This window comes from Phyllobates terribilis, unplaced genomic scaffold, assembly GCF_046119375.1.
Source record: "Phyllobates terribilis strain yellow unplaced genomic scaffold, ASM4611937v1 Scaffold_3__8_contigs__length_932513732, whole genome shotgun sequence".
NCBI classification, from domain to species: domain Eukaryota; kingdom Metazoa; phylum Chordata; class Amphibia; order Anura; family Dendrobatidae; genus Phyllobates; species Phyllobates terribilis.
The window spans coordinates 888,154,574-888,168,751 of record NW_027362763.1 but is presented as its reverse complement, the minus strand read 5'-3'; the positions used below and the strand labels follow the sequence as shown (position 1 = coordinate 888,168,751).

The 14,178-nt window shown below is 38.6% G+C and overlaps 1 protein-coding gene across 1 annotated transcript in view; it reads right to left on the bottom strand.

Annotated features, from left to right (window-relative positions):
- The window catches only part of ADGB (androglobin), a 443,164-nt gene that overhangs the window by 110,521 nt on the left and 318,465 nt on the right, over positions 1-14,178 (bottom strand). Inside the window, exons 28-29 of the mRNA XM_073672692.1 lie at positions 11,457-11,617; positions 3,416-3,551 (exon numbers count right to left, since the gene is read on the bottom strand). Coding sequence (XP_073528793.1) covers positions 3,416-3,551; positions 11,457-11,617 — 297 coding nt within the window. The remainder of the gene's footprint in view (positions 1-3,415; positions 3,552-11,456; positions 11,618-14,178) is intronic.

Here is a 14,178-nt window from a genome sequence, read left to right as displayed (position 1 = left end):
CGTAAATGGTTCCCCACCCCTGGTTTAGATCAAAGCATATTCATGTGTTTGAATGGCCTAGTCAAAGTCCAGACCTAAATCTCATTGAGAATCTGTGGCAAAACTTGAAAATTTCTGTTCACAGACTTTCTCCATCCAGTCTCATTGAGCTAAAGCTAGTTTGCAAAGAAGAATGGGCAACATTTTCAGACTCTAGATGTGCAAAGCTGGTAGAGACATACACCAAAAGACTTGCAGCAGTAATTGCAGTGAAAAGTGGTCCTTCAAAGTATTGACTTATGGAGGCTGAATACAAATGCACGTCCCAATTTTCAGATTTATATTTAGAAAAATAATTAGAAAGCCATGTATCATTTTATTTCCACTTTACAACTTCGTGTTGGGGTATCACATAAAATTCCAATAAAAAATAAATATATTTTGTGGGTGTAACATGAAAAAATGTGAAAAAGCTAAATCGGGTATGAATACTTTTTCAAGGCACTGTACATGAGGATAAGTCCTATTCTGAATCCCAAAAACCTATTGGGGGTTGCTTCTGCTACATGTGTCTGCATTTTACAAACTTCAGTCTGATGTATGGAATCTCATTAAAATTTTTGCAACAAATTTGCCATGTGCAAATAAGACTTTAGTATTGTAAAATAGCTTAAAGAGTAACTAAACTTTCACTTTTTGTTAATACAGACCGCTGAAACTGTGTCGGCGCTGGAGGTAAGTATGTTTTATCATTTTACTGGGGACAACATATGAATTGAGAAGGGGCTGTCCGAGTAGTGGACAACTCCTATAAAGGTTTTTATTATATTCACAAAGAATCATCTTATATATGGTAAAATATATCATTTTTTTACTTCATATATCAATAGGATGGAATCGGTGACATGGAAGTGAATTATTGATGTAACGAAACACATGGCTTGTAGAGCAGACAGATACAACTATGTATACTCTATGAAGAATATGGCATATGTACAGATGCAGCCTTTCATAAACTAGCACAGAAGAAAGATTTCACAGCACAGAAAGTTAACCCTTAACACAAAAGTCATAAAATTTGTATTGTTAGTCATCTGCGCCGGGATACCTTTTTGCATTATGATATGTTTGTAATTTAAACAATATGTACTACCATATTTTCCTGAAAATAAAACATACCCCAAAAATAAGCCCTAACATGATTTTACAGGATTTTTGGAGTATGCTTGAAATATAAGCTCTACTCTCAAAATTAAGCCCTAGTTACAGTCAGGACCGACATATGGGTGGAGGAGGTGGTAAAACTTGTCAATTACCCAGGGCCCCCACTCTCTTAGAGGCCCCCAGCTTTTCAATTCTGAGGTTAAAACTGCTTAAGAACCTTTGTTGACAACATGGTTATGTGACCATGATGTCACCAAAAGTTCTTTAACTACAGGAGTCTAGAGGAAAAAAAAAGAGACAAACTGGTATGCAGGGCTGATGTTAAAAGGCTGGTGGATATGGGGGCCAGCATTGATATATGTGGGGAAAGGACAAGGGATATGGGGACCAGGATGGATATATGGGGGGGCCAGGATAAGGGACATGGATATCTGGGGGCCAGGATGCAGATATGGGGACTAGGCTGGACAATAGACATAGGGGGCCATCCTGGGGCACATTATTAAATAAAGTGGGCTAGGATGGAGATACTTAATTACTGTTTGGAGGCCAGATTGAGGAACATACATTATTAGTTTATGGTGGCAAGTGGGGAACATAATTACTTTTTAGGGTCCAATTAGGGACATTATTACTACTGTAAAATAATTTACTTTTTAGGAAACTGTTTTTCATGGGGGGACAAAAACAGAGATCATGTTACTGTGCAGGGCGGCACTGCGTAATTTTTTTTTATTCATCTGACATAGTGCAGAAGTTGGGGAAAAGGTGGGGAATGTGCTCTAGAAGCGATTAGCTATTGATAACTGTGTGCTATTTTCTGCAGAGGTCAGTCCTGGATGGAAGAAGTAATGGTGGTCTGTGCCAGATGAAGAAGAAAAGTGAACATGAAGAACTTCACTTAGAGACGTCACTGGTGAGTCAGTGTATTACATGTACACACACACTATACATTATATACAGAGCTCCTGTGTATAATGTCACTGGTGATCACTGTTTTACCTGTACACTATATACAGAGCTCCTGTGTATAATATAACTGGTGATCACTGTATTGCCTGTACACTATACACTATATACAGAGCTCCTGTGTACAATGATTGTATGTGGTATTATTTGGTCACTATGTGGTGGTAATATGTAGTCTGGTCATGGTGTGGCAGTATTTGTCCCTTGTATTTATTTTACTCACTTATATAGCGCCATTAAATCCACAGCACTTCACAGACAATATCGGCACTGTCCCTATTAGGGCTCACAATCTAAATTCCCTAACAGTATTGGAGTGTGGTAGGAAAGCAGAGAACCCGAAGGAAACCCATGCAAACACGGGGAGAACATACAAACTCCTTGCAGATGTTGTCCTTGTTGGGATTTGAACCCAGGACCCCAGCGCTGCAAGGCTGCAGTGCTAACCACTGAGCCACCGAGCTGCCAGTATTTTTCTATCACTATGTGGTCTGGTCATGGTGTGGCAGTATGTGTCCCTTGTATATGGTATTATTGGTGCTGGTATAGTGAATTGTGTTGTGTATGGCGGTCATTTGTTCTCGCTGATATTAGGAGAAGATTCTTTATTTCCATTAGAGATTAAATAATTGGAACACAGCGGCAGAGATGCACTTACAGGGGTTCTACGGTGAAAAAAAGTAATCACCTGTCCACAGGATAAGTGATAACGTATTGATTGGTGGGGGTCCGACTACTGGGACCCAATCGTCAGAATGTGGAACTTTTATCCCCATTAGACTGCAGCGGCATGTGAGACTTAACCACTGATCCATTCATTCTCTCAGTGCCTGTGAGCGCTGCGTTTGTTTTTTTCTGGAAGCGCCAAAGAAAATTAATGTTTTTGTGGTCAGACATCCCACCTGCCACTCCACTATAACAGGGATAATGGCTAACAGGTATTTGCATACAGCTGTAGGGTGGGCCCCCAGGGTCAATTCCCCTTGTGGGCCCCAGACACCCCAGTCCGACCCTGTGTGTATGTGCAGTGTGTATATACATGTTTATGTGCAGTGTGTGTGTAATAACATGATTATATTTGAATTAATAATGTTGATTTTTTGTTCAAGAATATATGTGGATTGTTGTTCACGGAAAAAAATAATCATCTGAAAATAAGCCTTAACCCATCTTTCGAGCAAAAAATAATATAAGACCCTGTCTTACTTTTGGAGAAACACAGTAAATAATAAATAATATTTCTAATTTCACATAGTGTCATTAAAAAAAAAATAAAAACAGAGAAATAAGAATCATACGGTACCTTTCATTTCCTGCTTTTCCATCTCCTTTAGTGTTTGAACAAAGGCTGCTTGACTTTCTGTAAGCACCCAACTTCTATACAACACAGTCGCTTGTACAATATATTTATGTGTCTGCATAGAAGCAACTGGATGGAACTGATAAAATAAATAAAGACCATTGTTACTTTAAAAGACAGTGAGGCCTATGTATCAAGTCAAAAAAAAAGTATAAAGTGTAGCATCTGTTATGGCTAACATTTTATATAAAAAGGAAAAATTCCAGCAATGTGCTGTAAATCCTGAAGTGTCAATTTATTAAATAGAAAAAAAGCCCTGAAAAAAATCGAAAACTAACACCAATAAAAAAAGACCCGTTTCTGACACAGTCCTTACTAAATGAGGATTTATGTTGCTGAAGTCTCCTTTTTCATGTTCAGTTGGCATACTAAGAGGCTCCATGCTATCTAAATCTCGGTCTCCCAGGATAGTTGACCTTCCCTTGGATTTCTTTTAACATTTTATATTATTGTAGGTAATATTTTATGATTTTCTTTTATCATTTAAACAATTTATATTAACATATATTTACAGTGCATTGTGAAAGTATTTGGCCCCTTCGAAGTTTTCTACCTTTTGCCACATTTCTGGCTTCAAACATAAAGATATAAAATTCAAATTTTTGGGGGAAGAATCAACAACAAGTGGGACACAATCGTGAAGTGGAACGAAATTTATTGGATATTTTAAACTTTTTTAACAAATTAAAAACTGAAAAGTGGGGCGTGCAATATTATTCGGTCCCCTTGAGTTAATACTTTGTAGCGCCACCTTTTGCTGCGATTACAGCTGCAAGTCGCTTGGGGTATGTCTCTATCAGTTTTGCACATCGACAGGCTGAAATTCTTGCTCATTCTTCCTTGCAAAGCAGCTCGAGCTCATTGAGGTTGGATGGAGGGTGTTTGTTAACAGCAGTTTTCTGCTCTTTCCACAGATTCTCAATTGGATTTAGACCTGGACTTAGACTTGGCCATTCTAACACCTTGATACGTTTATTTTTGAACCATTCCGTTGTAGACTTTGCCTTATGTTTGGGATCATTGTCTTGTTGGAAGTTAAATCTCCGTCCCAGTCTCAGGTCTTTTGCAGACTCCAACAGGTTTTCTTCCAGAATGGTCCTGTATTTGGCTCCGTCCATCTTCCCTGTCCCTGCTGAAGAAAAGCAGGCCCAAACCATGATGCTGCCACCACCATGTTTGACAGTGGAGATGGTGTTTTGAGGGTGATGAGCTGTGTTTCTTTTACGCCAAACATATCGTTTTGCATTGTGGCCAAAAAGTTCGATTTTGGTTTCATCTGACCAGAGCACCTTATTCCACATGTTTGGTGTGTCTCCCAGGTGGCTTGTGGCAAACTTCAAACGAGACTTTTTGATGGATATCTTGAGAAATCGCTTTCTTCTTGCCACTCTTCCATAAAGGCCAGATTTGTGCAGTGTACGTCTGATTGTTGTCCTATGGACAGACTCTCTCACCTCAGCTGTAGATCTCTGCAGTTCATCCAGAGGGATCATGGGCCTTTTGGCAGCATCTCTGATCAGTCTTCTCCTTGTTCGAGATGAAAGTTTAGAGGGACGGCCGAGTCTTGGTAGATTTGCAGTGGTCTGATACTCCTTTCATTTCAATATGATCGCTTGCACAGTGCTCCTTGAGATGTTTAAAACTTGGGAAATCTTTTTGTATCCAAATCCGGCTTTAAACTTCGCCACAACAGTATCTCGGACCTGCCTGGTGTGTTCCTTGGCTTTCATGATGCTCTCTGCACTTGAAACAGAACCTTGAGACTATCACACAGCAGGTGCATTTATACGGAGACTTGATTAACCACAGGTGGATTCTATTTATCATTACCAGTCATTTAGGACAACATTGGATCATTCAGAGATCCTCACTGAACTTCTGGAGTGAGTTTGCTGCACTGAAAGTAAAGGGGCCGAATAATATTGCACCCCCACTTTTCAGTTTTTAATTTGTTAAAAAAATTTAAAGTATCCAATAAATTTTGTTCTACTTCACGATTGTGTCCCACTTGTTGTTGATTCTTCCCAAAAAATTAGAATTTTATATCTTTATGTTTGAAGCTAGAAATGTGGCAAAAGGTAGAAAAGTTCAAGGGGGCCAAATACTTTCACAATGCACTGTATATATCTAATGTTAATAACTCTGTGTTTGTATTAGCTTTATATGTCTTGTTCATAAAGGCTACGAGGCATGGTGCTGACAGGCTTTGTTTAAAATTGTTGTCACATTGAGAGCTGGTTTTAGCTAGTTCTTGGTGGCAGCTAGCAGAATCCATGATTTACGGCCTTTGTTCTTAAACTTACATATCCTTTTTAGGTAATGTACTAAGCTATACCCCTTTTTAATGTGGATGTAATAAAAACCTCTGTCTTGGTACATGAGACCAGACAAGCCTTGTACACCAACCTTTGCTGTCTGTGTGTTCTTGTCTACGATCAATCGACACCCTTATTTTGGTCAACATCGGCAAAATATGTGAAACCTCTTATGTCTCCCCTAAAGGTCTCCCTAAAGAGGGGTTTCTACAACACATTTTTCGGGGCTGCCGAGCACCAGAATCAGAAATCTTTTTCAGCTCTGAGGTGGAGTAGATTTCTGCAACATTGCTGAGTAAATGATAGTGAATTTGTTTTTCTGCAAATGGCTAATCCTCCTTCCTTCAAGCCCACTCATCATTTTTTTTTTTCAAAAAGTGGTATTTTTTCTTCCATCTATTTACACCAGTTTTCATTTGCAAAAAAAGAAATGGATAGGCATATTCAAAAAATGGATAACATCTTCAAAATTTATTCCATATTAATAAGGAATTTAAAATTTTCACATGCTGGAGGTTTGAAAACAATCTGATGTGTTTTTGCCACTAGTGGTGCCCTTAGTTATAGAGCATAACAAAGCTTATGATACAATGCATATGTGTTTTCTTTGCCTTTTTGTATTTTTCATAATCAAGCATGTTGTTCTGGTGTACATTTGCAGTAATTGCAAAGGATGTCTAATACGATTGGTGGATGTTTCTTTTAAATTTGCTCTTTCATGATGCTTTCTTATATTTTATGAGTAAGGTCACCTAAAACTCATTAGCGTGTTTTCTAACCTCCAGCTTGTGGAAAATGTAATTTTCTTATTATAGAATAAAGTTTGAAGATTTTATTAATTTTTGGATGTGCCTATACATTTCTATTTTTGCATACGAATTCACTGCTGGTCAGCAGTTTTGGAACGGTACCCATTGTAATGACAACAGGATTCAATTCCAATGCGATGTATGTGCCTTTCTGTTGTATTCTTTTCTAGTGTAAACTCTTTGACAAATCACCTTGTTTATCTTTTAGTCTCTTAGAACTTTCAAAGACACACTGACATATGAATTAGATAATATATTATATATAACTGGCTAATGATTAATAAAGACTACATTTTGATCTTAAAAATCTGACTAACTGGGTCTAATTGGAGTTCTGTAGAAGTTTTCGTAGGTTTGACAGGAAGAATAGCGCTTCATACTTGCTATCAAAAGAAACAGAAACCTAAGAACATAAGACCTTAAATGGAACCTGCCGTGTCCTCAAATGCTATTAACCTGCAGATATTGGGTTAATCTGCAGGCTAATAGTGTTCTACGTTACACAGCCGCTGCACTGAAAGCCTGGCTACCGGGAAGAAATTAACTTTATTTGAAGTTCTGAAATTTTTTTTACAATTCAAAAAAGTGAATGAAAGCAAAAAAATCTCGGCATCAGCTATGACTTTCAGTCACAGAGGGGTGGCAGGCAGCTTCAGTCATTGCTCAGTACACAGGGATCGACAGTTGTAACCAGGCCCTGGCACTATGACTGACAGGCGGCTCGGTACTGATACACTGCTGAGGTGGCTGTCGGTCATATTGCCAAGGTGTGGTAACAACTGCCGCTCACTATGTACAAAGCGGTGACTGAAGCCACTCCGGCACGCCTCTGTGACTGAAATCTGGCAATTCATTTCCTTCCGTTAACGTTAGAATTGTATTAACTTGTAGATTAACCCCATATCTGCAGGTTACTGCAATGAAGGGCAGGACAAGTTCCCTCTGAAGGGAACCCGTCACCAGGTTTTTCCAATATAAACTAAAGCTACCACCTTTAATGCTTCTTTTACAGCAGTCTAGCAACCTGTATATAAGTCCCAGCTCCCTCTGCATATCCAAAAAAATACCTTTCATAATCCCCCCATACGGCATGGTCCTGTCCAATTGGTGACGCTGGTCTTGCTTGGCAACTCCTTTATTCTCGCAATCATTGTCCTCCTGCCCTGCTTCATGAGGTTGATGCGTCTTACATCTTCCACACAGCACCCTTAATCTTGCTCCTGCGTAAGTGTACGGCCCTGCTGATGGAAGAGCAAAGTAGTGTAGTGCGCATGCGTCGGCTTTACATCCGGGTCATCGGGGCTCTTTGGCCTTCACCAAAGCAACTCCGTCACAGGTCATGCGCCACGAAGGACTTGTGGGGATAGTGGAGGCGGAGAGCAAGACCAGTTATGCCAGTCAGATCAGACTGTGTCGTATGTGGGGGATTATAAAAGGTATTTTTGGGATATTCATAGGGTGTTGGTGAGTTATATAAAGGTTACTAAACTGCTGTAAAAGAGGCATTAAAGGTAATGGCCCTAGTTTATATTGGGAAAATCTGGTGACAGGTTCACTTTAAGAAAACTTATGGCAATCTTTTCTCATTTGCCGAGTATAGAGTATATAATACTGACTGTGCAGTATGTAATATATCGCCATCACTTTTATTCTGAAATATAAATATTGCCTTTGTACTAGGTGTTTGACTTCCCTCTCAACTATCATCACATCAAGAGGTTTTCAGCCTCCCTAGCACTCTGAGTCTAAATGAAAATGTGTTTTCACGTTGTTACACTTTTACATTTTGTATTATTCACAGGGAAAGGTCAGAGGATGTCATTAAACCATTATGACTATTTTCTTAATGATTTCCTATAACACAATTAATAACACCATTACGGTTATTAGAAACAAAAAGATCCTTTCTATCTTGTGCCGGCTCTTTTCAAATTTCATATAATGTCAATTCAATGTAAGTCATTTTCCTGAATCATTAGTGCATGAGAACTGTTTAGTCAACAGTGTTCTAGGAGATCAATAATAAGCATGAAGTACCTTTAAATTGAATAAACCGCATAATTTTCTCTGTGCTAACAAAGCACATAAGAACAAAATGATATTGGGATGTTTGAAGCATCGGGCAACTGAGGAATCAAACAGATCATCAAGGTCTGAAACCTCCAATTATAATGTGAACTTGGATCAGCCTCATCTTTGGGTTGAAAGTCCTTTCATGCTCAAACACTAATCTGTTGGCTTCTATATTCTTGTCTAGTCATCTATTTTTAAAGTATATTTTATTTTGGGTGTAAACACAATTCTAAATTATTTAAAATGTAAAAGAAAAAAGAATAAATGATAGAAAGAGATGAAGGTGCAGAATAATAACAAAATATTTACAACATGATCCCATTTAACTCTAGTAGAGAACAATTATATGTTAGTACTCACATTTTTAAGTTTAAATTCATATTTTTATTGCACACAAAAAAGCAGAAGTACAAACAATTAAAAACATAAAAAGATTAGGCAGTATGGTCCAAGGTAGGTATATACTAGTATTTAGATTAATTAATTTTAATCTAAATACTAATAATTATTTTAATTATTATTTTAGATTAGATTATATGGATATAGCATTAGATATAATATAATTTTATATCATCTTTGTCAAGCCTTATACACACCATGTGCCATATTGTGCAGAGACCACACTGCCCAGCACCCCAATATCCATATAATTATTTAGTAATCGATATATGCTGATATTGTGGTGTTTAGTTACAATTAGGACTGCAATTATATGATCAATTATAAATTTGGGTAAACAGACCTATTTATTGTAAATATTGTTATCTTCTGTGCAATAATCTGATATAATAAATACCCAAATTGTATTAATGATGTACTGACTATATATTGAGTATAGACATTATTTATTATCAAGTTTAATCTAAATTCTAATATATACCTACATTGGACCATACTGCCTAATCTTTTATGGGTTTTAGGGGTTATGTTTTTAATTGTTTCTACTTCTGCTTTTTTTGTGTGCAATAAAAAGATGAATTTAAACTTAAAAATTTGAGTACTGACTGATATAATTGTTCTCTACTAGAGTTAAATGGGATCATGTTGTAAAAATGAATTAATGTGGGGATTCCCATTGTATTTAATTAAATTTAGAATGAATTCCTATATTCTATTTTTGATATTAATAATAAAATATGCCTACTCAAAAACAGTAAGTTCAATGTTTTTGCCTCACTACTTTCCATCAGACATAGTTTTATATGTTTCACTCTCTGCCTGTATATATATCCAATTTCATACAGATTCAATGCCCTTGGCTCTGCTGTGTACTAAACACTTAATAGAAAACATAATTAATGCACTTTTTTAACCCTAGAGGACCACACACCATTTTCAGCTCTGTGTTCATGAATTGCAGAATTTTAAAATTTTATTCTTTATTACATCAGTTTAGATATATGAGGTCCTTTTTTGTGGGACAAGCTGCATTATTTTGTGTTTTAACTCCTCCTGACGTAAATGTACACCAGCATCAGAGTGGGGGTGTATGGAGCAGGCACGGTGTTCTGGCAATCATAAGCCACCCCACAATGCAATCTCAGGGTACCAATGGGTTGACATGGCATTTGTACGTCTATAAAGCCTAGCCCAGTTTCCCTAAAAACTGCAATATGCCATAAAGAGAAAAATTGAACTGCCAAAATGACGATTTTTAAGTTGAAAGAAAAAAAAAACATTGTATGTACCCCAACATGGTATCCGTAAAAACTATAGTTCAAGAAACAAGCCTTCACACAGCTCCATTGATGGAAAAGTGAAAAAGTTTTGGGTCTCAAAAAATGGTCAAACAAACCAATTTTTTAGATTTTGCGACAAAGTTCTGAATTTTATTTAACCTCTAAAATATAAAAAAAATATACAAGTTTGGTATCGTAGTAATCATACTGACCTGGAGAAATGTATTGTTCAGTCACTTTTACCGCAAAATGAATACAATAAAAACAATACCCAAAAACAATGGCGAAATTGCGTTTATTTTTCACCATTTCATCCCTCCTGGAATTTTTTTCTTGTTTTTCAGTATATTATATGGCAAAGTGAATGATGTCTTTCAAAGCTACAATTTGTGCCACAAAAAATAAGCTCTTGCATGGCTAGGTCGACAGAAAAATAATAAGTTATGGCTCTTGGATATTGAGGAGGAAAAAACTAAAGCTTAGAAATGAACAATGTCTTGATCCCAAGGAGGTTAAAGGGGTTATTCAGCTTTTTTAAAATTGATGGCCTATCCTTACTATAGGCTACTGAAATGAAATAGATGAGGGTCTGACTTTCAGCAACCCCCGCCAATCAACACAGTTTGTAGGGACTGTGTCATTTTGCCAGTGCTACAGCCTCTCCAATGTCTACATCAATTACATATTTTTTCGTTGCAGTGGTGAAAAATGTTGTAGCATAGAATCATTCCAGAGATTCTCTATTTAAATAACACGAGCTGAGAGCAAGGAATGTGTTAAAAAAATAAAATAAGGAATACCCATGTATTGACTCTCCAACCTGCAGCAATGACATCACATACATCTTTCACACGATTGCTGCAGCTAATTACTGGCTAGAGCACTGACGCTTGGAAGTCTGGCATGTGAACACTGTGGCCAATGATTGGCTGCAGCATTCACGTGAATAATATACGCAACATCATCTCTGTAGGACTGACAGGGCCCACCAGAACAACAGTGAGTATTGAATTTTTTTTTTTTTCAACACATTTCCTGCCTTCAGTAAATTTTTGTTTTTAAATCCCAGACAACCTCCTTAAAATGCATAATAAGGAATAACTGTTACCGGCTGCGGGGAGGCGACTTTATCTTCTGGGGTTTCATTCTCTGTAGAATGTTGAATTTCAGCGATGCTCCCAGGTCTTGAAGATGTCTTATTTTTCTGGCTTCCACCTGAACTAATTCTTCCTTTCTTTGTTCCACTTGCTAACACCTGACTTTTGTTTGCTATTAAATAGTTAATCATGTATAAGTATACAATTTACACCATGATATAAGTCAAACCAACATTACAATTAAAAGTAATCAATTTAAACATCACCTCCTTGTTTTTTATTTACTTAAATGTTTCTATTTTATATCTTTATTTTTCTGACTTTTTTTTATAATATTGTTCTCTACAAGTTCAAGATAGATGATACATGTTAGCTCATTTGGCATTTCAGCAGTCACTAGTAGAGATGAGCGGTGTTCGACTAGAACTGTTCGCCAATCTCAAATTCGAGCTGTTTTGGGCGGTGTTCGAGTTGTTCGAGGAACCCGAACGATTTGCAAAAAATTCGGCTGTTCGAGGTTATGTTCGATAACTGTTCGTGCACCAAAAGCGTGTCCTGCATGTCTGGCGCTATTTAGAGCACCAATCATGCAGGGATTGTCTGCCACTCACTGTAATGCCACAGCCATGGTGGTTGTGGCATTACAGTGATTGCCCAAATCGATGTGAACAGTGCCAACAGTGAAACATGAAAAGCCGGCAATTCAGCAGCGGCATACACCGGTACCCGACAATTTAGAACCGAAAGAATAGAGCTTCACACATAGATTAGATAGATATAAACATGTCAGCCACATATATACGAAGTACAGTGAAAGTGCTGTTTACTGTACTTGTCATTTAGCGTAAAGGATTTATCAAAAAAAATAATAGTGTTTTCATGCACCATCTCTTTAAAAAAGCCGGCCGGCAATTCAGCATCTGTACCCGACAATTTAGAATAGAAGGAATAGAGAATCACACATAGATTAGATAGATAGAAACATGTCAGTCACATATATATGAAGTACAGTGACAGTGTTGCTTACTGTACTTGTCATTTAGTGTAAAGGATTTATTAAAATAAATAATAGTGTTTTCATGCACCGTCTCTTTAAAAAAGCCGGCCGGCAATTCAGCAGCGGTACCCGACAATTTATAACAGACAGAATAGAGCTTCACACATAGATTAGATAGATAGAAACATGTCAGCCACATATATACGAAGTACAGTGACAGTGCTGCTTACTGTACTTGTCATTTAGCGTAAAGGATTTATCAAAAAAAATATTAGTGTTTTCATGCACCGTCTCTTTAAAAAAGCCGGCCGGCAATTCAGCAGCGGTACCCGACAATTTATAACAGACAGAATAGAGCTTCACACATAGATTAGATAGATAGAAACATGTCAGTCACATATATATGAAGTACAGTGATAGTGTTGGTTACTGTACTTGTCATTTAGTATTAAAATAAAGGATTTATTATTAAAAAATTGGCGTGGGGTTCCCCTTAATTTTAGGCTCTAGAGGAGGTTAAGCAGACGGCTGGGGCAGATGTTTGAAGCCTGGGAAGGGGGTAATACCCACGGAGCTTCCCAGGCTACTAATATCAGCCCCCAGCTGAATACATAGCCTTTACTAGCTATTAAAATGGGGGACCCCCCCAAAAAAATGACGTGGGGTCCCCCATAATTTAATAGCTAGCAAAGGCTAGGCAGACAGCTGGGGGCTGATATTAATAGCCCAGGAAGGGAGCCATGAATATTGGCCCCCTCCCAGGCTAGAAACACCAGCCGTCAGCCGCCCCAGAAATGGCGCATTCATAGGATGCGCCAATTCTGGCACTTAGCCTCGCTCTTCCACGCTGCCCTGGTGCGGTGGCAGGGGGTAATAGGGCTGGGGTTGATGTCAGCTTATAATGCCAGCTGACATCAAGCCCAGGTTAGTAATGGAGAGGCGTCTATAAGACACCCCCATTACTAACCCCATAGTCAAAGTTAAAAAAAACACAAACACCCAGAATAAAGTCCTTTAATTGAAATAAAGACACAATCCTTTATTGTTCTAAATTAAACCATACTTACCGTCACGCCCATTCCAGCTGAAGCCAACGATCTCCTGCAATAAAAGAAAAATAATAAAGCAACCTCATCCTTACCTTTCCATGGTTCCCACGACAGCTTCAGCTCTGCTACATCGAGATGACAGGCTGGACCGCAGCAGAACGCTGCCATCCAGCCTCTCATCCCGCAGACACTGAGAAGCGCAGGCTTGCTTGCGCTGCTCAGCGTCTCTCTGTGACGACATCCAGATGAGCCGAGTTCATGTCCAATGAACTCGGCTCACCTCATGCACGTCACTGACAGCGTGGGAAAATTCTCACGCTGAAGCGGTGAGTGCAGGAGAATTCTCCCACGCTGTCAGTGACGTGCATAAGGTGAACTCATGTCCAATGAACTCAGCTCACCTCCTGCACGTCACTGACAGCGTGGGAGAATTCTCCTGCACTCAGCGCTTCAGTGTGAGAATTCTCCCACGCTGAAGCGCTGAGTGCAGGAGAATTTTCCCACGCTGTCAGTGACGTGCATGAGGTGAGCCGAGTTCATTGGACATTAACTCGGCTCATCTGGATGCCCTCACAGAGAGACACTGTGGAGCGCAAGCAAGCCTGCGCTTCTCAGTGTCTGCGGGATGACAGGCTGGATGGCAGCGTTCTGCTGCGGTCCAGCCTGTCATCTCGATGTAGCAGAGCT